General features: G+C 41.1%; 1 protein-coding gene across 9 annotated transcripts in view; it reads right to left on the bottom strand.

The window, feature by feature from the left end:
• Positions 1 to 24,461, bottom strand: part of LOC139280663 (ubiquitin carboxyl-terminal hydrolase 15-like) — a 146,391-nt gene that overhangs the window by 75,346 nt on the left and 46,584 nt on the right. For 8 of the 9 annotated variants that reach the window (XR_011596735.1, XM_070900258.1, XM_070900259.1 and 5 more), the window contains 3 exons: positions 23,108 to 23,234; positions 20,510 to 20,655; positions 14,692 to 14,753 (listed from right to left, as the gene is read on the bottom strand). Coding sequence is in view for 8 of the 9 variants with exons in the window: in XM_070900258.1 (XP_070756359.1) it covers positions 14,692 to 14,753; positions 20,510 to 20,655; positions 23,108 to 23,234 (335 nt within the window). In the remaining variant the exon portion in view is untranslated. Of the gene's footprint in view, positions 1 to 14,691; positions 14,754 to 19,158; positions 19,221 to 20,509; positions 20,656 to 23,107; positions 23,235 to 24,461 lie in introns of those variants that run through there. The other variant, XM_070900265.1, reaches the window with a different exon arrangement.

Below are 24,461 nucleotides of genomic sequence, written 5' to 3'. Positions count from 1 at the left end.
TTTTCACTGGTAACCATCTTCTTAAACCCCTCTCCCCAGTCTCCACCCTCACTTCCGACAATAAGTGTGAGGAACTAATGGACTTCTTTGTCTCTAAGATTGAGATTATCTGTTCAGTCGCCTCTGCCTCTTCCCTTCCTCTAAGGATCCCTCCTCCCCTAGCCCTGACCTCACATCTTTCTCCAGTTTCTCCCCAAACTCCCCTCATGACATCTGCGAGCTCACCTTGTCCATGAGACCCACTTCCTGCTCCCTTGAACTTATTCTCACCAAACTACCTACCACCCAATTTTCTTTTCTGGCTCCCTTGTAGGCTGACATTGTAAACGGTTCTCTCGCCTCAGGCACTGTCCTTCTCTCCCTCAAATCTGCTGTCATCACCCCTCTCCTCAAAAAAAAACTGTCCTTGCAAACTATCACACCAATTCCAATCTCCCTTTCCTCTCCAAAGTCCTTGAACATGCTGTCGCCTCCCAAATCCATGCCCATCTTTCCCGCAACACCATATTTGAACCCCTCCAATCCAGTTTCCGTGCCTGCCACAGTACCGAGATAGCTCTTATCAAAGTCACAAGTGACATCCTTTGTGACTGTGACAAAGGCAAAGTATCCATTCTCTTCCTTTCTGACTTGCCTGCAGCCTTTGACACGGTTGACCACTTTATCCTTCTCCAATGTCTTGCCACCATCTCCAGCTGGGTGGGACTGCACTTGCCTGGTTCCTCTCCTATCTATCTAACCGCAGCCAGAGAATCACCTGCAATGGCTTCCCGTCCCACCCCACATCGTTAACTCTGATGTCCCCCAAGGATCTATCCTTCGCCCCCTCTTATTTCTCTTCTACATGTTACCACTTGGCGATATCATCCGAAAACACAGCATCAGTTTCCACATGTACTCTCATGATACCCAACTCTACCTCATTACCACTTCTCTCGGCCCCTCCTCGGTCCCTTAAATTGTCAGACTGCTTGTCCGACATCCTGTTCTGGATGAGCAGAAATTTTCTCCAATTGAATATTGGGAAGACTGAAGCCATTGTTTTTGGTCCCCGCCAAAAACTCCGTTCCCTAGCTACTGACTCCATCCCTCTCCCCTTCTTCTATCTGAGGCTGAACCACACTGTTCGCAACCTTGGTGTCATATTTGACCCTGAAATTAGCTTTCGACCATATATCCGGACCATAACTAAGACCGCCTATTTCCATCTCTGTAACATCGCCCTTCTCCGCCCTGGCCTCAGCTCATCCATTGCTGAAATTCTCATCCATGCCTTTGTTACCTCTAGACTTGACTATTCCAACGCACTCCTGGCTTGCCTCCCACTTTCTACCCTACATAAACTTAAGGTGATCCAACACTTGGCTGGCGGTGACCTAACTCGCACAAAGTCCCGTTCATCCATCACCCCTGTGCTCACTGACCTACATTGGCTCCCAGTTAAGCAAAGCCTCGATTTCAAAATTCGCAAACTTGTTTTGAAATTCCTCCATGACCTCGCCCTTCCGCATCTCTGTAATCTCCTTCACCCCCTCAAACCCGAGATAACTGCGCTCCTCTAATTAGCCCTCTTGAGCATCCCTGATTATAATCGCTCAACAACTGGTGGCCGTGCTTTCTGTTGATTAGGCTCCAAGCTCTGGAATTCCCTGCCTAAACCTCTCCACCTCTCGGCTGCTCTACCTCTTTTCCCTCCTTTAAGGCACTCCTTAAAATCTACCTCTTTGACCAAGCTTTTGGATACCTGCCTTAATTTCTCCTTTTGTGACATTGCGTCAAATTTTGTGTCTCAATGCTCCTGTGAAGCGCCTTGGGATGTTTCACTACTTTAAAGACACTATATAAATACAAGTAAAATATAAATAAATATAAAATATAAATAAATGAAGAAAGGTTGAGTAGGTTGGGCCTATACTCATTGGAGTTTAGAAGAATGAGAGGGGATATTGAAACATATAAGATACAGAGGGGGCACGATAAGGTAGATGCAGAGAGGATATTTCCACTCGTGGGCGAATCTAGAACTAGGGGGCATAGTTTTTAAGAACAAAGGGTCACCCATTTAGAACTGAGATGAGGAGGAATTACTTCTCTGAGGGTCGTAAATCTGTGGAATTATTTTTCCCAGAGAGCTGTGGAGGCTGGGTCATTGAATATATTTAAGGTGGAGATAGACAGATTTTTGAAAGATAAAGGAGTGAAGGGTTATGGGGAGCGAGCAGGGAAGTGGAGCTGAGCCCAAGATCAGATCAGTCATGATCTTATAGAATGGCGGAGCAGGCTCGAGGGGCCTACTCCTGCTCCTATTTCCTATGCAAGTTGTTGTTGTTGACCTATTTCCCTTAGCAGAGAGGTCTTTAACCATTAGATTTGAAGTAATTTCTAGAAGGATTAGAGGGGAGTTAAGGAGAACATTTTTCACCCAGAGGGTGGTGAGGATCTGGAACTCACTGGTGAAAGGGTGGTAGAGGCATAAATGCTCAGCGCATTTAAAAAGTACTTGGATATGCACTTGAAGTGCTATGGCCTGCAGGGCTATGGACCAAGAGCTGGAAAGTGAGATTTGTTGTATATGCTGACTATGGATGTACTCTATGTGTAGTCATTGTGAGATTGTATAAGATGGAGACTTTTTTTTTACCCGATGTACTTTCAATAAGGTTCACACCATGTACATACATGCTGGCACCACTAGAGGGTGCAACTGGTGACAACCGGGGGGCGGGGTTCCTGCCCTAGTGGCAGGGCCCTGTATAAAAGGCTGCACACCATGCTTGCACAGCATTCTGGAGTTTGGAATAAACGACCAAGGTCACTACAGCTCAACAACACATTGCCTCATGGGGTCATTCATAAGCACACTATAGACATAACAGGTTTAGTCTGGATAGCTCTTTTTCGTCTGGCACAGACACGATGAGCCGAATGGCCTCCTTCTGTGCTGCAAACGCCTGTGATTATGATAGGCCCATTACTAGACTAACTTATCGCTTTAGATTATTTTATTCCCCTACCCCCAAATGCTTACGGTTCTTCTCTCCCTGATTGCAACCTTGACACACACATCAATATTTAAATGCCATTGATAAGTTACATTTGAAACCAGTTTAGTTCTAGGTTTTGCTGAATACAACTGTCTAATAGGCAGCGATGGAAGCTCTTTATATTACCCGATATTACACTCCAGAGGAAAGTAGTGACTCCCTATACAAATTCTCACATAAAGGAGCTCAAGAGCAATGGTTGTTTCTCAATGAGGTATTGCAGCTTAAAGGGAACTCGAGAGGAAGTATTCACTTGCACACACAACACTGGGAAGTTCAAGTAATTGCAACTCCAGATTTTTTGAATGGTGTGGCAGCGACAAAATTCCTCAATCTCCAATCAAGAAGTGATTGCAATATGAAGAACTTTCCAAGCCATGATATAAAAAACAAAGTTGCACAAGCACATTCACTAAAGCACGATAACCTACCAATCGTAAGCCATTCCAAAATTTCTGTCCTGCCACATTTCAACAGTACATTAATGACACTCTGTTTCCACATCAGAACAATTCAACCTTCTAGGATTTCTATACCCCTGACCTCTTAAAATTGAAACAATCCCTTTTCACAAAATCCATTTTCTTTTCTTACAGCGCTCAAAATATTAAAATACAAGAGCATCAACTACCCGACTGTTGTGTCTGTGATGGAAAACTATGTCCAAAAGTGGTGTCACTTCATTCATAAACCAAAACGCATTCAAAAACAGTGCATGCAGAGACATTTACACACAGTTCTGAAGAGGTACTGCTTGAAGCTTCTATAATTATTGGACAGAGATGAAGGGGAAACCTTTGGCAATGTTGAAAAATTTGAAGCACTTGGAGACCTTGAAAAATAATGAAATGATAACATTTGATGACATGAGGGGGGGGGGAAGAAAGAGAATCCAATTTTTACACAAATGCTCATGACCCGATTGACAAATGGATGCTGTGTATTAAAAGCATCAACGTGTAATATAATTGACAGCGTGTTGGGTAATGCCCTTAATACTTGTTCGGGTAGCTGATAAATCTAGACAGTTACTTTACCGTGATGCTTTCTTGAATTTAGTTAAATCAGAGCGCGATGAATCCTACTGTTCTAAGGCTGCGAACACAAAACAAAAAGTCCATCCAGTAGAATGGATCGCTAAGCTAGCTACTGTTGGAATAGCCTGGCTAGTAAGTAGAGGTAAAATCATTAGGAAGTTGTTCTCTTTCAGTGGTACAGTTTAATGGAGTGCTACCACCACTGTAGCTTCTTTCAGCTCACTTTGTCCAATTGATTATATGAAAGTGGAAGGTTAATATAATTTCTGGCCCCGGTACATGGTGTCACATGGTACACGAGCCTTTATTAAAAAAAAAACAGCCTTTGAATAAAGTTTGACTGCAGACTGGTAGTCTGAGAGTTGATGACCCCCTTTATGAACTGTGACTTCAGAGCTCCCATATGCTGTTGAGCAATGTTGCTGTTAAGAACTGTACAACGGTCAGGAGGTCCTGCGTCGGCCTGTCACCGGCTTTCGAATGGAAAAACTGCGCATGCGCGGTTATTTGAATGGGCCGCGCATCTTCCCCCAAAAAGAGGGAGCATTTGTGAAAATTTGAATGGACCGCACCCCTTCTCCTCGCCCCCCCCAAAAAAGAGGGAATATTGTTGATGAGACCATTCCTAATCATATGCCGCCACCCCCATCTCCCCCACATTTGCATTTTTGTTCTGTTCTTTCTGCTCAAGTGTGAATACACCAAATTTCAAAGCAATTCAATGGTTTTCTCACTTGTTAAAGATTTTTAAAACTTGCATTTGTAATTTATGTTTTATCCCTACATTGCTTCTCTAATTGATTGGCTTTGCTGTGTAATTTTTTTCTTTCGGCACTTCGTATTTTTTGTTTCAACTGGAACTATCTACTCTAATCCCACTCCCATACTCTCTCCTTATATCCTTTCTTTGCAAATATCTATTTAATTTCATTTTTGAATAATATTGCTGTCTCAATACTGCTTGTGGTAATCTTCTAATAACTCACTGCAAGAAAACATTTCTAACTTCCCCGTTTCTTCCAGCGACGATCCTGAGTCAATGCCCCAATGTTACCAATCTACCAACCAGTGGAAACAAATCTTTCACTATTTACTCTCTCAAAACATTTCATAATTTTTAAAACTTATATTAGATCTGTTCTTATCAATAAAAAAGACCCAATTGTACAAGCCTTTCTTCACAATTGTAGCCTTTCATTCTGGATATATTCTATTTGAATCTCTGCTGCACCATGGCTCCAATATCTTGTCTTTTCCCCCCTGTTCATTTTACTTCCTCCTCTTTGCTTTTTATCCACACACCATTCTATCTTTATTTTCATACTCCAAGTTCATACCACCCGTGACCAAACTCCAAATACCAGACAATAGCTTAGCATTCTATTTTGAACTTTCAAGCCGTAGATCAGATGTAGCCCGGGACTCAACATTTGTGTGAAAACTCCTGTTCAGCGACATAAAGCAAGAGACTGCTAGAAGCACATTCAATATGCATTACCGGAGATAAACCTTGGCACTAAACACCTGCTCCCAGCCTGTTCCTGAAATCATGTAACAGCAATGAGGTGACACACAAACAAAAGCAAATTGACAGAAATCTCTCTTCCCAGTACATCAGATTTTGTAAAAATAAGATGACTTCTTCCCTCTACTTATTTGTGTCTCATTTTTTTGGAAATTAGAAATAAAATGCGAAATGTTCGCTCTTCAGTGGCACGGCCATAAGTGTAAGGAGATGTTAAAGCTTCATAACCAAGATACTTGGGGTTTAACATTAACTATCTGCACAAGACCTAGATACTGCTATCTAAAAGTCCAGTTTTAAAATTACTGGCATAATTTTAAATGCTCACCTGTCAGCTGCTTCACTCAATCTAAAAACACATTTGAAAAAACGTTTGTTAAATGTTTCATATTACAGGTGCAACGTCCCGAATCTAGAACTCCGAAAACCGGAATTGTCCAAAAACCGGTCATTTCGGCGAGTGGCGAGAAGCAGGGGATTGGCGGGAGGCGAGGTCTAAAATCCGGCAAAACCCGAAATCCAGCACGGATTTGGTCCCGAGGATTCCGGATTTCCGACGTTGTACCTGTACCATCCTTTTTTATCCACCCGTACATTAGATACCACTTACTTCATTCTTTTTCCTCATCAGATGTCTCCCATCCTGCACTCCTGATGCTAACTCTGCAACAGGTCAATGGGTACTAGTCACTCTCTACTCACTTGTCCAAGTGGCCATTCATTCGTGCATAAATCCACAGTGAGGGTCAGCAGCTAATCTGACCCCAAATGACAACAAAAACCAAACCCAATCTGGTCCTTCCAACACTGCACACATCCGTACTTCTAGTAAGTCGGTGAATGGCAGCCAGCAGGAACCTTGGCCAACACTTCCCCTTGTAAACCCAAGGACAGCAAAGCCAAACTTACCATGCCTGATACTACAGCTGAGGTCAGGTAACAGCACGGATCATGGATCTTCAAGTTCTGACGAAAGGTCACCGACCTGAAAAGTAAATCTCTTTCTCTCTCCACAGATGCTGCCCGACTTGCTGAGTGTTTCCAACATTTTCTGATTTTATGTTAAACCTTTCTCTCTATAACTCCAACTAATCATTAAACTCGATCAAGCATCAAAGCTGTGCAGGGAATATTTTGTTTGTTGGCATATGAATGTGCTAAACATAGTTATAAACAGTGTTACCATAGTTCCACTCTTGCAGATTCTCATAAAACAAAACTTACTTAATTTCCAATGGAGGGCGTTATAATACCGAACACAGTTCCCAGCCGTATCACAGCCATGCACAGAAGACTTTTAAGTAAACCTTTTACGACACAGTGTAAGCTTCATATGCACTTGTGCTCAATATTTTCAGTGAGGAGAAACTTAGTGAATGGATTAACGAGCACCTGCTTGTTAACAGGTAAAATATGTATTTAGTTGGGAGTACACTACTTTCAGACTTGAATTATAAAATGAACAGGATGTGCCAAAAATGTTTCCCACGTTACAACAGTGACTACACTCCAAAAAAGTACTTCATTGGTTGTAAAGCGCTTTGAGACGCCCGGAGGTTGTAAAAGGCGCTATATAAATGCAAGTCTTTCTTTTAAAATGACTGCAACACAATGTTTTGGGATTTCAGATAGACAGCAAAAGGAGCCAATTTTTACTACATCTCAGAGTTCCGATAGCCTCAGTCTTGAAAAGAAAACTTTCAATACATGTTTTCTGATGGACAAGCAATGAGGAAAGAGGATGGAGAAATCACAATATTTAGAAGAACAACTGTTACAGATATAGGGGTAGAGTTTTCGCTTTGAACGCAATCGGCAATTCTGATGCAAATTGCGTCCATTTTTAAATTTGTTTCCCCCCCAGTTTCCGCTCAAATTCATTTGCTTATCGTCGAACGCAAAATCTACCATAAACCAACGCACTCGGGCAGCCCTTTAGTAAGTAATTGTTAAAAATTTGCTTTAAAAATATATTTAAGACTGGTAACTTCATAAAGTTTGATCAATACAGCTGAAAATGCATTTTAAATCAGTGTCAATCCACCACCTGTGAGTAACCTGATGTTAAATGACTGAAAAAGATTTAATATAGAAAACGATTTCCTTGTTAGATTGGGATACAGTAGTCAATTCCTTAGTAAATTTTAAAAAGAAATACATTCAAAAATTTTCAAAACCTACTCATCAGTGTCTTTGCACCCAAAAGATTCGAGCCTCTTCGAAGGCCTGCAAATGAGCGCAATTAGCAGAAACTCTCAACAATGATTAATTCACCCTGGGGGGTGTGGCCAGTTTCATGGGTGGGGCCTGCTTCTAGCACGATGTTTTTAAAACAAGTGCAAAAGATTGCGGAAATTAAAGTTGCGATGAACACAACTTGCGCTTAAAATTCCACAATCTTTTGCACCGGTTATGCTGATATCGGGTGAATTATGCCCAAAAAAACCCAGCACAAACAGAAACTCTAGAACACAGTTTTTATGTCTCCAAGTTGCAGGTTTGAGATTCAGGGAAGGGTGACACTTGTAGCTTGCTAACCATGGGACCAAAAATTTTCACTGTCCAATTCAACAGAGTGTCATTTTGTTTTCATTTTTAATGTGTAAAATATATGATATGGCAGTCACCGGGTATAAAATACATTGTGGCGTGGAGTGGAAGGATGCAGATTTGCGCCGGCTAACATCCTAAGGAATGACACCCAATCTGGGCTATCATGTGGAGCAGAGGCAAGAGATTGCTCACTAAAGAAAGTGTGTTAATAACAGACAAGTTAACATTCTTTTACATCGCTCCAAGCGGTCAGTAAACCCCATGAGAAGTCTCTTGCCTGAATGGTTTTTTTTAGGGGTGCGGGAGAGAGAGGAAGAGAAAGAGAGACAATTTGGGAAATACATGTAAATTCCGATTGAATAGTTGGCAGTCACAAGCAGTATCAAACAATTAAGTTAATGGCTAGCTAACATGCAAGGGATTCCCATCAAATGAAACTTCTCATTCAAGCCCCAGATGCTCTCTCTTACCGTCACTAATACATACAGTAAGATATATATATATATAATGTCAACAACTTGCATTTATATAGCACCTTTAATGCAGTAAAATGTCCCAATGCACTTTACAGGACCGTTAAACAAAATTTGACACCGAGCCACATAAGGAGAAATTAGGCCAGGTTGGTCAAAGAGGTAGGTTTTAAGGAGCGTCTTAAAGGAGGCAAATGAGGTAGCGAGGCAGAGAGGATTAGGGAGAGAGAGTTCTAGAGCTTAGGGCCATGGCACAGCTGCCAATGGTGGAACGAGTAAAATCGGTGATGCTCAAGAGGCCAGAATTGGAAGAGCGCAGTGATCCCAGAGGGTTATGAGGCTGGGGGAGATTAGAGAGATCGGGAGGGGGAGGCCATTTCAAAATAAGGGTGAGATATCATCAGTTTGCAGCCTGACTGCTGGGTAGGCCTTTTCTCCAAGAAAAGCTAGCACCTCATCAGTTTTGCTGCCTATTCAGCTCATCCAAAACTCTGCTGCCCACATCTTATCCCGTCTCTCAGCAAAGCAATAGATTGGATTGGAGCCCATAAAACATTCTAAGTTGCCAACGTCACCAACTTTTGTGCATTTGCTTTAGGGTTCACATCTCAGAAATATGGAAAAGATGGCCACATTCCAAACTGAGAACATGCAAATGTAACCCATCTGCTCTTCTTTTAGACATCTTAATCAATCCGGAAGAAAATCAAGCAGAAAATAAATCAATTAACTATTTTTATACTCTCTCAATATGGTTTGCCACATTCAGAATCGTAAATCCATACGTATGTTAATGTAACGTGCTGTGCACGTGCAAAATTTGCATTTCACCTTATTTTCAAAGTGCTCTCCTGAAACTGCAAATACAGTAAGTTAATCCTTAAAACTCAGAAGTCCCCAACTGCATATGCATTAAACAAATCATATCTAATGAGTTTAATAATATAGTTGATGATTAAATGCAATGAAAAATTAAAATTAAATGTCAGCATAGCTGTGCTTTTGCAACAAGGCTCGGAACCAGTTATGTACCATTATGCAGCAAAGGCAATTACATTAGTGGTCCAATATTGACCAATTAAGGAGAGCAGTCCTTGGTTCAAAGATTCAACGTCTACGCAAGCTTATGAACCAGTCATTTACATTTTTTTTACACATAACACAACCAAACTACTGGATCGTTATTTAAAAAAAAATAACTATTTACAGAAAAAAATTAAGGATTAAATTAAAAACGTGGAAGCACCTGACAGCTCAACGTATAACCAAGTTTGGGAGCAGCGGCATGCTTCACCTTCACTGCAATCTAGTGAAGTTAGTGCAGTATCTTTCCACTGCCAATAGAGGTCTTCTGAGCACAAAGTGTGAATACTACAGAGCTTGCAGCGTGAATACCAACAAACAGCAGCAGCAAATTTACATTCAACACAGGAGCAGCAGCCTATATAAAGGATGTTCTCCTGGAACTGAAGTGATGTTTAGCCAGGCATCAGATTTAGCCAGATTTTATTTCAGATTTCCAGCCTTTTGCTTTTGTTTCTGCCACCTCCAATCATAAGATGGAAAATTTGCATCTCAACATTTACAGATTTTGACTATAATTTCATGGTCAGTAAATTGTATAGTTATGCTCATGTATACTGGCAAATGACTGCTAATAGGGCTGAATAACAGTTGTAGTATTCAGCGGTACTAATTCATTTTCACCAGTTCTGCTCATCACCTGAGATTGGGAGGGACAATAGAAGTCAGTCTCCATTGGACATGATTGTCCAGTAGGAGTGGTGCTGATCCCTATTTACACCAAGAGTCCAAGGAGAGGTAAACAAAGACTTAAATTTGTACAGCACCTTTCATGTCCTCAAACCACCCCAAATTAAGCCAATTATATAGCCAATTAAATATCGTGCATCAGCTGTGGCTCAGTGGATAGCACTCTCACCCAAGTCAGAAGGTGTGGGTTCAAGTCCCACTCTAGGGACTTGAGCGCAAAAATTTTGGCTGACATTCCAGTGCAGTACTGAGGGAGCGCTGCACTGTTGGAGGAGCCGTCTTTCAGACGAGACGTTAAACCGAGGCCACGCCTGCTCTCTCAGGTGGATGTAAAAGATCTCCAGGCACTATTTTGAAGAGCAGGGGAGTTATCCCTGGTGTCCTGGCCAATTATTTATATCTCAATCAACATCACAAGAACAGACTATCTGGTCATTATCACATTGCTGTTTGTGGGAGCTTGCTGTGCACAAATTGGCTGCCGCGTTTCCAACATTACAAGTGGCTACACTTCAAAAGTACTTCATTGGCTGTCAAGCATTTGGGACGTCTTGAGGTCGTGAAAGGTGCTATATAAATGCAAGTCTTTCTTTCCTTTTCTGAAGTGTAGTCGCTGTTGTAATGTAGTCTGATTAAAAAAGTTTTATCATTTTTTGTATTTACTTTTACTGATTAAGATTTATGTTTCTCCAGATTATTTGTTTGTTATGATGTACATTGGTAGATAATAGACAAGATAATTGAGTATAAATGCTCACGCTCCAAAGTTAGTGTTTAGCTGTAGGCATTCATTTCGATCAGTTACAATCAATTTTCTAAAAACTTGTAATTTTTATTTAAATATTTTTGGGGATTCACTTTTAATGATTATGAATTGGATTTATCTCATTTCCCTTACTTCTGATTACAACTCATTTCCTTTAATCACAATGAACATAAATTAAAGATAATGGATGTGAGCATTCTGACCTTTGTTTGTGTAATTGCTGTTTCCTTCAGTCAAATTACTGATGAGTTTTAACTTCATCTATTTAAAAAAAAATCTTTGCACTCCATTTTACCTTACAGGTTGATCACCTTACACATGATTTTTCAATTGAAACTATCAAATGTATAGATATAAACAATAAATCAGTTGATCTCTCCCCCACCCCAATCAAAACGCCTTTTATTTATTTATTAGTAGCATATTCATAATTCTCAACTATTCCTGTGGTTATGTATAACGCCAGGTGCTACAATTTTGCTTGAACCATTTGTGTCATCAGAATTCAGAATTTAGAACTGAATTGAGAAATATATTATTGTTTTCTAGTGGAAAAATGTTCGGGTACAGTACTTGCAAAGTGCATGCCCAAAATCTGAAGGCATGGGTAAGAGGAGGTGCATCAGAATACTGATGCAATAGGAAGGAGATAAAGCTTAAAATGCTAGCATTATTCACAATGTGATATGGCACTGATAGGAAAGAGGTACATGCTAGATGTCAATTATCTTTACTGCAAGTCACAGCTACTTGAAAAGCTTTGTCATGAGGACACACTTGTGCCGGTCTCTGTAACTTCCTCCAAGCCTAAAACTCTCCACTCCTCCCAGGCTGGCCTCTTGTGCATCCCCTCCTCCCTTCACTCCACCACCACTGGCAGCTGGACCATCAGCCATCGCGCTCTTCCCTCTCCTCCTCCAAGAGCCATCTTAAAACTCACCTCTTTGGCCAAGCTTTTGGTCATCGGCTCGATGTCCATTTTTGTTTGATTACACCTATGTGAAGCGCCTTGGAACTGCTGTGCAGAGAAGATACGATTATGGGGAGTAACTTCACCACATGGACTACAGCGGTTCAAGAAGGCAGCTCACCACCTCCTTTTCAAGGGCAATTAGGGATGTGCAATAAATGCTGACTTAGCCAGCGATGCCCACATCCCATGGATGAATTAAAAAAAAATGAATATAGATAAAGATTTCACATCACAATTCATGTCAAAATGCACCATTTTACAAGAAATTACTAAATTCTAATAAATGTTATTGCTTAGGATTGTAACAAAGTTAGTTTTTGTTGTAATTTTAACTCCCTGCCCTTCCTTACTCAGATCCTAACCTATCCCTTCTAGGTCTGTATTTCAGTGACAATCTTTCTTCCTCATTCACCCGGATTTAATCCGTGTTACTCGGGCTCCAGTTTCAATTGTTTCATCTTCTATATGTTTCGCTAATGGGCCAAAAGGTAGGTGTTCACAGCATTGGCATAGGAACCAAGTTTTGGAACATTAAAAAAAAAAGTCATAATCACAGCTTTAGCATATAGAACAGAATCTGAAGGGCACATAAATATGTTGCAGCTATTTAAAAATAACACAATTGTAACTTTCCCCATGGTCAATAGCATGTTTTACGGCTTTACAAAATCCCCGAGTGGTCCCGTGATGATTAAGAGAAATGAACCAACCACACATTTCAATGCAAGAGGAATTTGAGAGATTGCACTTTAGACTGAATAGATGAAACATTCCAGAACAAAAAATATTCACAAGCAACTTATTTCATTTTGTAAGCCAAACAAAATGAATGAATGATTATTCATGGGATATATCTAATGTTCCATTGCAGGGACTATAGAACTGCATAAGAGCACCGCAGAGAGAAGCAGCATTTATCAGTTGGAGAAGATGTAGCACATTATAAAGATAATGCCATGATTGCGTTTAGCTACTTTAACGACCTTACGTAAATACAATCCCTGAAAAATATTACCATATTACAAAGAACATGTTCATTCATAAAAAGATAAAAGTGTAATATGTAACATTTTACATGTCTATAGGAATAGATGCAGTACTGTTTTTTGGAACTCTGCTGCCCATTTTCTCCTGGGTGAACATCAACTTGAGTTTGCGCTTAGTCTCTTGACACGAGGGAAAGCACAAACAACGCTAATTTAGTTTCAATTTGCCATGAGCTTCTGATTATCCTCCCTCCAGATGCCATGACCAGAGTGAGAGAGGAAGCCTAGAATAAAGGCATTGGAATCGTCACCAACATACTTTTATGTCGACAAACTTTCAGGTCCATTTTCCCTTCGCTCAGTTATCTCCTTTAAAGTTACATAGCTTTCTTTTAAGCTACATATTGGCCTTTTTCAGCCAAGAAAGCAGATCAGTTTGTGGCCTGGCACTAGAGGTGGGGGTAGGGGGCAGAAGATACCAATGAAAGCCACTGGGTTCTTCAGGGATGAGAATCTGTCCATATACAGTATGGCATTGAGGTGACTTCAATCCCACACTACTCTCTTCAGTACGAATATCCAATGAAGCACGCAAGCACGTTTCTTGGTGGTAAGAGCAATAGTTACTTCAAAAAGACGGCCCCACCTCAGCACCTTCTTGGGGCAACTTGGGATGGGCAATAAATGCAACTATGGCAGCAATTCGCAGATACGGAGAACAAATTAAAATAAACTAAGTGCTCTATTGTTAAACTTGGCTGTCCTGACTTATCAAACAGAAATCTGTACATAAGAACATAAGAACATAAGAATTAGGAACAGGAGTAGGCCATCTAGCCCCTCGAGCCTGCTCCGCCATTCAACAAGATCATGGCTGATCTGGCCGTGGACTCAGCTCCACTTACCCGCCCGCTCCCCATAACCCTTAATTCCCTTATTGGTTAAAAATCTATCTATCTATGACTTGAATACATTCAATGAGCTAGCCTCAACTGCTTCCTTGGGCAGAGAATTCCACAGATTCACAACCCTCTGGGAGAAGAAATTCCTTCTCAACTCGGTTTTAAATTGGCTCCCCTGTATTTTGAGGCTGTGCCCCCTAGTTCTAGTCTCCCCTACCAGTGGAAACAACCTCTCTGCCTCTATCTTGTCTATCCCTTTCATTATTTTAAATGTTTCTGTAAGATCACCCCTCATCCTTCTGAACTCCAACGAGTAAAGACCCAGTCTACTCAATCTATCATCATAAGGTAACCCCCTCATCGCTGGAATCAGCCTAGTGAATCGTCTCTGTACCCCCTCCAAAGCCAATATATCCTTCCTTAAGTACAAAAAGCAGTGAGCTTTACTTCGGCTGCTCTTAGAAATGTTTCTGAAATTTGCACTATTTTGCTTTAATCTGATACCATAGATTCATTGAGTGGTTAGATACTAGAATTTAATTGCTTTTATACATTGAGACAGATGGGACATTTCAGAAACCTGTGCTTTTAGGGGTTTTTTTTGGGTGCAAAATGTGATAACTAAATGTGACAACTAAATGTGACAATAACAAACTCACTTATTAGTAGAAGGACCTCTTGGCCATGTTCCATCTTCATTTTTCTGCTCGATTACCAGTACCTTTCAATTAAATTACACAGAAGAGTTAAAATAGGCAATAATGCTGCACAATTACACTGAAAATAAATTCACAATTAAGTGTGCCAATAGAAAAGCTGGCATCTATATCATATACTAACTAATCTTCACAAAGGACATCTATATATTAAGAATCTTACATCTACATGCAATTGAACCTTTTCCCATATAAGCTGCTAGGTGTACTTTTATAATGGAAACTGCCACTGTAATTACACCCTCCCCCTCAAGCACCATGAGCAGAAGTGTATAACTACAGTATGAAAAATCTACAAAGCTAGTTTCAATTATAAATGTGGACATAACAACTTATAACGGGAATAGAAAAATTAGGACAATATGCACGTCATTAGAATGGGAACTGAATTATGTTCCATCATCATTACAGGCAGTCCTTCGAAATCGAGGAAGACTTGCTTCCACTCTAAAAGTGAGTTCTCAGGTGACTGAACAGTCCAATACAGGAATTCCAGTCTCTGTCACAGGTGGGACAGACAGTGGTTGAAGGAAAGAGTGGGTGGGGAGTCCGGTTTGCCACACGGTCCTTCCGCTGTCTGCGTTTGGTTTCTGCATGCTCTCGGCGATGAGACCGAGGTGCTCAGTGCCCTCCCGGATGCTCTTCCTCCACTTAGGGCGGTCTTGGGCCAGAGATTCCCAGGTGCCGGTGGGGATGTTGCACTTTATCAAGGAGGCTTTGAGGGTGTCCTTGAAACGTTTCCTCTGCCCACCTGGGGCTCGCTTGCCGTGTAGGAGTTCTGAGTAGAGCGCTTGCTTTGGGAGTCTCATGGCTGGCATGAGGACGATGTGGCCCGCCCAATGGAGCTGGTCGAGTGTGGATAGTGCTTCAATGCTGGGGATGTTGGCCTGATCGAGAACACGGACATTGGTGCATCTATCCTCCGAGTGGATTTGCAGAATCTTGCGGAGGCAGTGCTGCAGTACTTTTCCAGCGCTTTGAGGTGTCTACTGTATAAGGTCCACGTCTCTGAGCCATATAGGAGGGTGGGTATCACTACTGCCCTGTAGACCATAAGCTTGGTGCCAGATTTGAGGTCCTGGTCTTCAAACATTTTCTTCCTCAGGCGACCGAAGGCTGCGCTGGCACACTGGAGGCAGTGTTGGACCTCGTCATCGATGTCTGCCCTTGCTGATAGTAGACTCCCGAGGTATGGAAAATCGTCCACGTTGTCCAAGGCCACGCCGTGGATTTTGATGACCGGGGGTGGGGGGTGGAGCTGCGAGGTGGAATCTGGTTGGCGGAGGACCTTTGTCTTATGGATGTTTAGTGTATGGTCCATGCTTTTGTATGTCTCGTTGAAGATGTTGACTATGACTTGGAGTTCAGGCTCTGAATGTGCGCAGACGCAAGCATTGTCCACGTACTGCAGTTCAATGACAGAGGATGGGACGGCCTTGGATCTAGCCTGGATGCGATGAAGGTTGAACAGGTTCCCATTGGCTCCAAAGTTTAGTTCCACTCCAGCAGGGAGCTTGTTGAGAGTGAGATAGAACATTGCAGCGAGGAAGATCGAGAAGAGCATTGGCGTGATGAGGCAACCCTGCTTGACCCCGGTCCGGACGTGGATTGGGTCTGTGGTGGATCCTTTGTTCAGGATCATGGCTTGCATGTCGTCGTGGAGCAGGCGGAGGATGGTGACAAACTTTTTGGGGCAGCCGAAACGGAGGAGGAAGTTCCATAGCCTCTCACGGTTGACAGTGTCAAAGAGCTTTGTGAGGTCAAAGGCGGCCATGTACAAGGATTGGTGCTGTTCCCTGCATTTCTCTTGTAGTTGTCGTGCGATGAAGATCACGTCCGTTGTAACCCTTAGTGGACGGAATCCGCATTGTGACTCTGGGAGAAGCTCTTCAGCCACAGGGAGAAGACGGTTAAGGAGGATTCTAGTGATGACTTTCCCAGTGGCCGACAGCAGGGAGATTCCTCTGTAGTTGCTGCAGTTGGCTTGTCCCCTTTTTTGAAGATGGTCACGATTATGGCATCTCTGAAATTATATTCCACATCCTGGTCCAATTACCCCCTTTCATCTGAAGACTACACTTGCTTGTGACTCCCTGGGTGCAACTAGTTATACAGAAAAAAACAAAAAGGAAAAAGCTGCAAATCTGAAATAAAATCATTAAGTGCTGAAAGAACACTGCAAGTCAGCCGGCAGTGGTATAAAGAAAAGACAGGTTATGATGTTTTGTGGGTGTACCCCTTCATCAGACTGACTGATGACCATTTTTCCTGCTCTCACAGGAGAATGTTATTAACTACTGTTCCAACTTCCACCTATTTATCACCACCTCTGATCTTTCCTTCCCGGATTTCTCTCTCTCTCTTCATCTCTGGCAACAAGCTTTCCAATGACATCTATTACAAGCCAACTGACTCCCACAACTATCTTGAATGTGCTTCATCCCACCCTGCCTCCTGCCACTCATTCCTCCCAGTTTTTCCATCTCCATCATATTTGCTCTGAAGAATCTATTTTGCACACCAAAGCTTCTGAAATGTCTCTGTTTTCTCCTGACAGTTGTTCCTTGCCCAGTCAACCCAATTTACCGAGTTCACTCTGAAGTGAAATCACCCAAAATATCAAACGGTCTTTTCTCTTTACAAATGCTGTCTGCCCTGCTGTGGATCCCCAGCATTTTCTGTAGCTGTATAGGCATTTGTCCACATATCAACTACCATGGAAGAAGTCTGGCTAGGAAAACCTATCTGTAACTCAGCTGTGAAGGCACTATTGAAAGAATACCGCGCATTAATCACTATTAATGGTACAATGATATGCAAATAACTTGGAGAATTCAGATAAGATTTAAATATTTTCAGACAAAGCAGTAACACTTATTTTAACATTATATTTCCTATATAATTTTGTTGTGCAAGGATCTCTTCCCTCCCATCCCCATGATCTCAGGACTTGGGTGAATAAGAGTGAGTATCGGAGATATACAACCGGGTGCAATCCCTGTTCTGAGTTGGCTAGTCACAGTTGGAGCAGCAGTAAGAGTACTAAAAATGATTGCAGATGCTAGATGAGGACATCAGCAGCGTGGGCAATGATGCTTCCCACAATTAAACAGCATCCCATCCAGGAACTCGCAACAAAGAATGGCCAGTCAAGCAAGGCAATGGAAAGTAACTGGCTGGCACCTGTCGAAACATACTCCATCAGGGAAACAATTTGGAGGTTTGGGGAGCGGGGTGGAGGAGATGAAGTAAATTGGCGAATGGAACTTAGTGAGAGTTAAGACATAGGCACAAGAGTTTTGGTTGATCTCAAGTCATATATCCTATAGAGTGGATGGAGGGAGTAAGGATGGCAGGGAACAGATTCTCAATCAACTGCCATTGTCTCTCAAGGCTTTACCGGGTGCTTGATATGAAATAAAATGAAGTCAGAGAAAAAGAGGAACGGAGACAGAAAGAGGCAAGGAATTATTATACCACATTTATACTGCACTGAAGGAAGTGGCATTTGATTTATGTTGATTATATAATGCAGGCAGCAGTCACTGCTGTTCATACCACTGTGAAATTGGTGGTACTCAAAACACTTGCAAGCAGCACTGCTCGCAGCACATTTCTTTTATTATGCAATTAAAATTGGTTGAGATAATTCTTCGCAATCATTAAACTGTAACCGATAAGGTAAGCTTCATTATATCAAAGCTTAATTTTAAAAAAATACTACCATTTTTCCAGGTACAAGATCACTTTCTTCAGGTGGTTTTGGTGACAGTTACAGCTTGCCACTTTGAACTGTGTTGATAGTCTCAACATTGGATTCAGAATCCAGAGTGGAGTGAATGAGGGTCAACCCCAAATAAATGTAGGGCATCCTTCCAAATTGCTGCATTCAAGGTTATTTTTGAGGGGAAAAAGCAACACAAAGGCACTGGAGAGGCACACAGGTTTGATTCGAACACAGAATCGGCATCATAAGTGGGAGGAGCTTTTTCTTGCGACATATAAAATTCCAATGTTATCCTTAATTGGGAACAATTTTACCACAACTGAGTGCGGCAGGCTAACGAGGAGGGCACAGCTCCAACTATTTTGAGTAAATTTGGCAACTTATAGCCTGACAATATCCACTTTGTTTTATTAAAACTTGAATGCTTGAAAATAATTGCCTGCATTATTTAAGAATCAGTATCCATGTTAGGGCCCTCGATGTCAAAGATGCACTTTTCACTCTCTGTTTCTGTACACATGGAACTGATTAATATATTTAATCAGAAAAAAACAGGATTTGACATTTGCAGTAATAGATATAACAAATTCATTTGCAATTTATTAATGGGATAGTTTCTCGATCAGGAGCAATTGTTTATGATTGGTGTGGTCATATGACTGAAACTTAATAGAAATTTACTTTGCACCGCATTTGTTTGAGATAGTCCTACCCCTTTCCTCAGTCGATAAGTGGTTGTTCATATCTAAAGATAAATCAAAGATCAATGAATCATAATCATTCATGACCAATTATTGACAGTCGGTTGAGAATTATGCTTTTTTTGAGTAACTTTTGCTGGCATGACCACTTCTTCCCTTAACTTGCAGGTGTGGAACATAGAAAAATATCACATGGCACTTCACTGAGATGCAAGGAAAGGACATCAAACCAAAGGGAGAGAGATTAGGTGGGTTCATCAAAAGCTTGGTCAAAAGAGGTGGTTTCAATCAAGAGATGGAGAAGGCAAAACACAGCTACCAATGGTGGGGGAAAGGGAGAGAAAGATAAAGAAGATGCCAAGCGAACAGAAGGGCTAGGAGGTCGGGGTTGGGTTGTGAGTTTGGAGAAGGTTAGAAATAAAGAGGGGTGAGATCCTGGACATTTAAATACAAGGATAAGAATCTTAAATTTAAGGCACTTCAGTCCTGTGGTCACAGGTTCAAGCCCCTGTTTGGCACTTCAATATCTGCCGACCACAGTGATAAATTCCACTCCCTTCTTGGCATGGCTGCTACATTTGACATCCCAAGTTAAGAGAAGTGGCTCACCTCTGGGAAGTTTTTTTAAAATGTCACCATAAGCCATCTCAAGCTGCAGCAAGGGGATTGGCAGTTGTAGAAGTGTCAATGTTTTACTCCCATTACTTTCTCAATTAAAGAATATTGAACTGAGACGCTAGGAGAAACTGGAGAAAACAAAGTAAAAAAAACTTTTGTGACGAAAGATACCCAAGCTAAGGAATTCAAATACAGTAATCGTTCTGCTTTATGGCTATCTTTTAAGCAGCCATGTAAAAGACAGGTAAGGAAGTCTGTGTTTAGAACGTATACTATTTTTAAGCAGCCATGTAAAAGACAGGTAAGGAAGTCTGTGTTTAGAACGTATACTAGTAAATGGCATGTGGCTGCTCAGTCAGATGATAAGTATGTACACAAATCCATGACTAAATTGAGAGATCGCAGAGACTTGCTCCACAGAACAACCTAGTGGTTGAGAAAGCAAAGTTTAATGGGAATTGTTGACAGAGCAAACATGGCCACAAAAGCGTAATCAAAAATAATGAAATCAGGAAGTAAGGTTTATGGGCAGTAAGTGCATGTGCTATGAAAGATTTACAGGATTTGTTACTAAGGTGGCTATAAACTATCTATAAAGATTATGAGATTTGAAATCAGAAATTGCTACTCATTTCAGGAACCTACACCCTACCCCCCCTCACCTTCATTGCAAAAATAAGTCAAAGAGAGAACACCATATTTTAAACTACTATACCTGCCCTTGATATAGTCCCGCATCTTGTATCGTGCTATCGGGTTTATTCAGGGGTTCAAATGTGTTGCTCATATACTTATTCCACAATCTAATCTCTTTTTCATCTGGGATACTAAACAGTTTCCGCATCTCCTTTTCAATTGTATCTGAGATTTAAAACAAAAACAGTAATGAGGCATGCGTATAGAACATATTTTCAAAGTTTGATAACAGCAATCAGTTTTGTTTATTCAGTGGTATGAAGGAGACATCATTATTAGACTCCAGCATCTGCAGTATTTTGCTTTTTCATTATTAGTCTGCACTAGTTATGTGCGTCTGTGAATATTTGTCTTATAAAATGATATATTTTGGAGGCCTCCTCAAAACTCTGAATTATGTTCAAACTTCACATACAATCTGTACACAGTTTCCATCCAAAGAACATCACTGGGACAGTAACCCTTTAAATGTTCATATCTCGTCAGATGATTCAGACACATTCTTATAGTTTTGCACCTGGAATGTCAGATGCCTGCCCCAGGCAGTTTTCTAAGAATGAAAGTTAAAGGAACATGAAAAAAAATGGTTAGTGGGTGAATTAGAGGGCGCTGTATGAGATTCAGTAAGAGCAAGTTACATTTTAGACAAACAGCTTAAATTAATTAAATTAAAACAGAAAATGTTGGAAACATTCAGGTCGTCAGGTAGTATCTATGGAGAGAGAAACATTAGCTTTAATTAAATGATTTCCTTTATCTGGCAGATTTGTGTGCTGATAAAAGTGACCATTTCACTGTTCCTCAAGGTCGAGCCAAGCCAGATGTTGGTTAAGGGTCCATCTGCCTTAATGAAGTGCCATAAAGCCAACTTCTTTTGCAGTGTAATTTCTAAAATTTTCCACAGCAGCCATCATTGGGACCCAAGCACATCAGCAATTGTGGTCGATATTTTCACTGCGGTCTGGGTTGAGATTACCAAAGGACCCTTAGGCGGCAGAGAAACGACTTTTATCCCATCAGTCTGGACTAAATTGGAGCTTAGTTCCCAGAGCCTGTCAGAATATTGACCCCACTGCATCTCTCAGGCCCTTTTCAGTTTGAGCATTTTTCTTTGCCAACAGAAAGTCTTGATGGCACAAAGGAAATGGCTTGGAGAAGTTACGAGGTCAACATTACCGTGGCACAATTAACAGAGTTAAAGCCAAAATGCTGCTGGATTGATGGCAGTAGCTATTTATGTAATTCAACTCCTTCCAGTTACTTTGCTGGGGCTGATCACCAAAATTCAATAGATATATTAAAATATACAGAAGACTTTTAGAATGAACAGATGTCAAGACTGCCTCTTTCAGGCTTTGTATGCATACAACAGCATTATTTTTGCATAAACTGGCTTTGAACCAACGAAGTACCATGTATGCATCTAAATACATGTTTGGTTTTTATATTGACAACTGAGGTGTTTACCCAGAAACATATCATAACAAACATTATCACACAACTGTGCAATCCTTTGTGTAACAAGATTGTAATGGCCATTCACAATGCTCTATATGTATGCGAGAGATTTAGAGATCAAAAACTTGCAAACTCCCCAACAGCTGAGCAGATGAAAGAACTGCCTGGTTCAGTACTGAGCTGCAATAAGGAAGGACCAGGTTCAAACTCTGGTTGGTGTGGACCAAGCAGTTGGGGCCTAACACTTGGTCTCAGGATCTCTGGACTAGGGATGGTGCGAAAGAAGAATCAGCTAAGGTTCCCACTTAAAATAATTATCTTGCTCATAATTCTTATGTTCAAAGATGATGACTGGTACAGCACAAAAGTTCCTAGTGCTCATATCAGACCACTGCATTTACACCAAAAACAAGACCTGCTACAGATTTGGTTCTCTGCAATGAAAACCAATTGCGAGGCTTGGTCTTCCAGATGGTGTCATTATGGAACTCTCTTGTGCATGCAGAACTTCAGATACTAGAATGGAGTATCATTGGCTGATTCAGGATTATTAAAGCATACGTCAAACTATGGGAAACCCAGCAGAATTTTGCCAAGCTTTCCTGTTCTCCAAGCAATGATCTGGGCACTTTTTAATGAGATCCTCCCTACTAAATAGGCGCCTCCTGTGTTATTCCACTTCATATTTTTTGAAGACCTTGTAACGAGGGTAAGGTATCTTAGAGAGTGATATTTATAGCAGAGAAATTTGATTATATAAGAGCAGAGAGTCCATTCAACGTAAGAAAAAGTTACGCTCCCCTCAATGACTTGGTTGAGCCACGCAGACCAGGTTTTATTCCCAGTTTGGACTGAGCAGGCTCAGCTTGGATGACAGTAGGAGTTCCACAACTGAGCCAGGCAGAGAGAGAAACAATATTATCAGCCCGCTTTCCCATGCTCGATTGCTGGAGAATAATCCCTGCTTGAAACTGCGCGAGTCGATACTGGGTTTGGTCATTATGCCCCAGATGATCAAACAGCCTACACCAGTAGTCACCCTCTAGGCTCTTGTGAGGACATCTGTACAATTGCAAGCAGCAGAAAACAACGCTACCAGGAACGAAGGAAGTGAAAAGTGGCAAAAAAAAGTTAGTCATGGTCAAAAATAATCACTTACCTATGATGTCAGCTTTGCTAAATCGCCTTGTTATGACACTGTTCATGTTTCCATTTTCACATAACTTTAATTCGGTTAGGTACACCTCCACTTTGCAGTGCTTCACAAACATGCCCTGCTCCACAACCTGAGAAGAAGATATCACTATAGTAATAATAGCCATGAACAGAAGATTCCCTTTGGGTTTCATGCAAATACAGTTTAGTGCAAACAAAGTGGGAATTATTTTTTTATAAACTTATCCGAACGCTTCTCTGTATATTAACCTAACATCCCATCTCCCCCTCCTCCTCAACTGCTCCAATAAGCTGCAACTGTTGCACTGATCACTGGGAGAACAGGAGAACAGAACTAGTCCATTTCCATCTCCAGAAACAATATCTGTATTGGTCATGTATTTGTTCTGGTTAAATTCTACGTAGAATATACCGAGCACAAACTTTTAAAGTAACTCATTAATAACTTTGTCTCAGAGCACTAAACTACTAAAAGTAATGCCGAAAGAGGAGTGTTAAAATATTGACGGCACAAGTTACTTTATGAATTAAGTCAACAACATCCAAATTTTCATTTTTCTGCAATTTTCAAAAATGTATAGACCAGCAACAAAAAAGTGACTACTATGCCTTATTTATAAGTCTGCTTAAGATTAAAAAGTACTCACTGACTGATCATAGATTAATATTGATGAGGCCCTGTGGAGAAGGCCACAGTCATTCAGTCTCATTCTTCTATACAGCGTAGTGCAAAATTCTTTTGCATTTTTAAAATTAAGACTCCTACATCTAAACACTTCCACCTCAGATTATACGACAGCACAGGTATACGCTGAACTATGTAAATAAATAAATCCTACAGCCCCAATAGTTGTGCATGTCCGACATTCTTACATATTCATCACATAAATTACGGATGACAGAAAAACTAACAAAACATTCCCTCCTCAATATGGTGGTGCATTCGTGCTAGCTACAAAGTAGTAGGACATAGGTCTGTATCCTACAGTGAGTTTGTAAATCTCAAGAGGAAGACACTGAAAATCAATAGGCCTCAAAGATTACGATGAGGACAAGTACATTTAGTAGTTGATCAGAAATAGGAGTGACTAAGTACAGGATGTTGTAGGGCCTTCTATAGTCCACTTCGGATGTTACTTCCTCAAAGAAATTTAGGAGATGGCTCAGACAAGATCTTCCCCCATCTGAATCCATACTGGGTTATTATGGTACAGATACTCTTGTTTATTCCTGATCAATTCCAAAATATTACGTGGAATGGACTGTAGTTGCCCATGTCTGTTCTATCACCTTTTTGAATATGGGCATCACATTGGTTGTTTCCGATCTACTGGTAC

The sequence above is a fragment of the Pristiophorus japonicus genome, chromosome 15 (genome assembly GCF_044704955.1).
Source record: "Pristiophorus japonicus isolate sPriJap1 chromosome 15, sPriJap1.hap1, whole genome shotgun sequence".
NCBI classification, from domain to species: Eukaryota; Metazoa; Chordata; class Chondrichthyes; family Pristiophoridae; genus Pristiophorus; species Pristiophorus japonicus.
The sequence above is the reverse complement of the archived record's forward strand: the minus strand, read 5'-3'. Positions and strand labels throughout refer to the sequence as shown.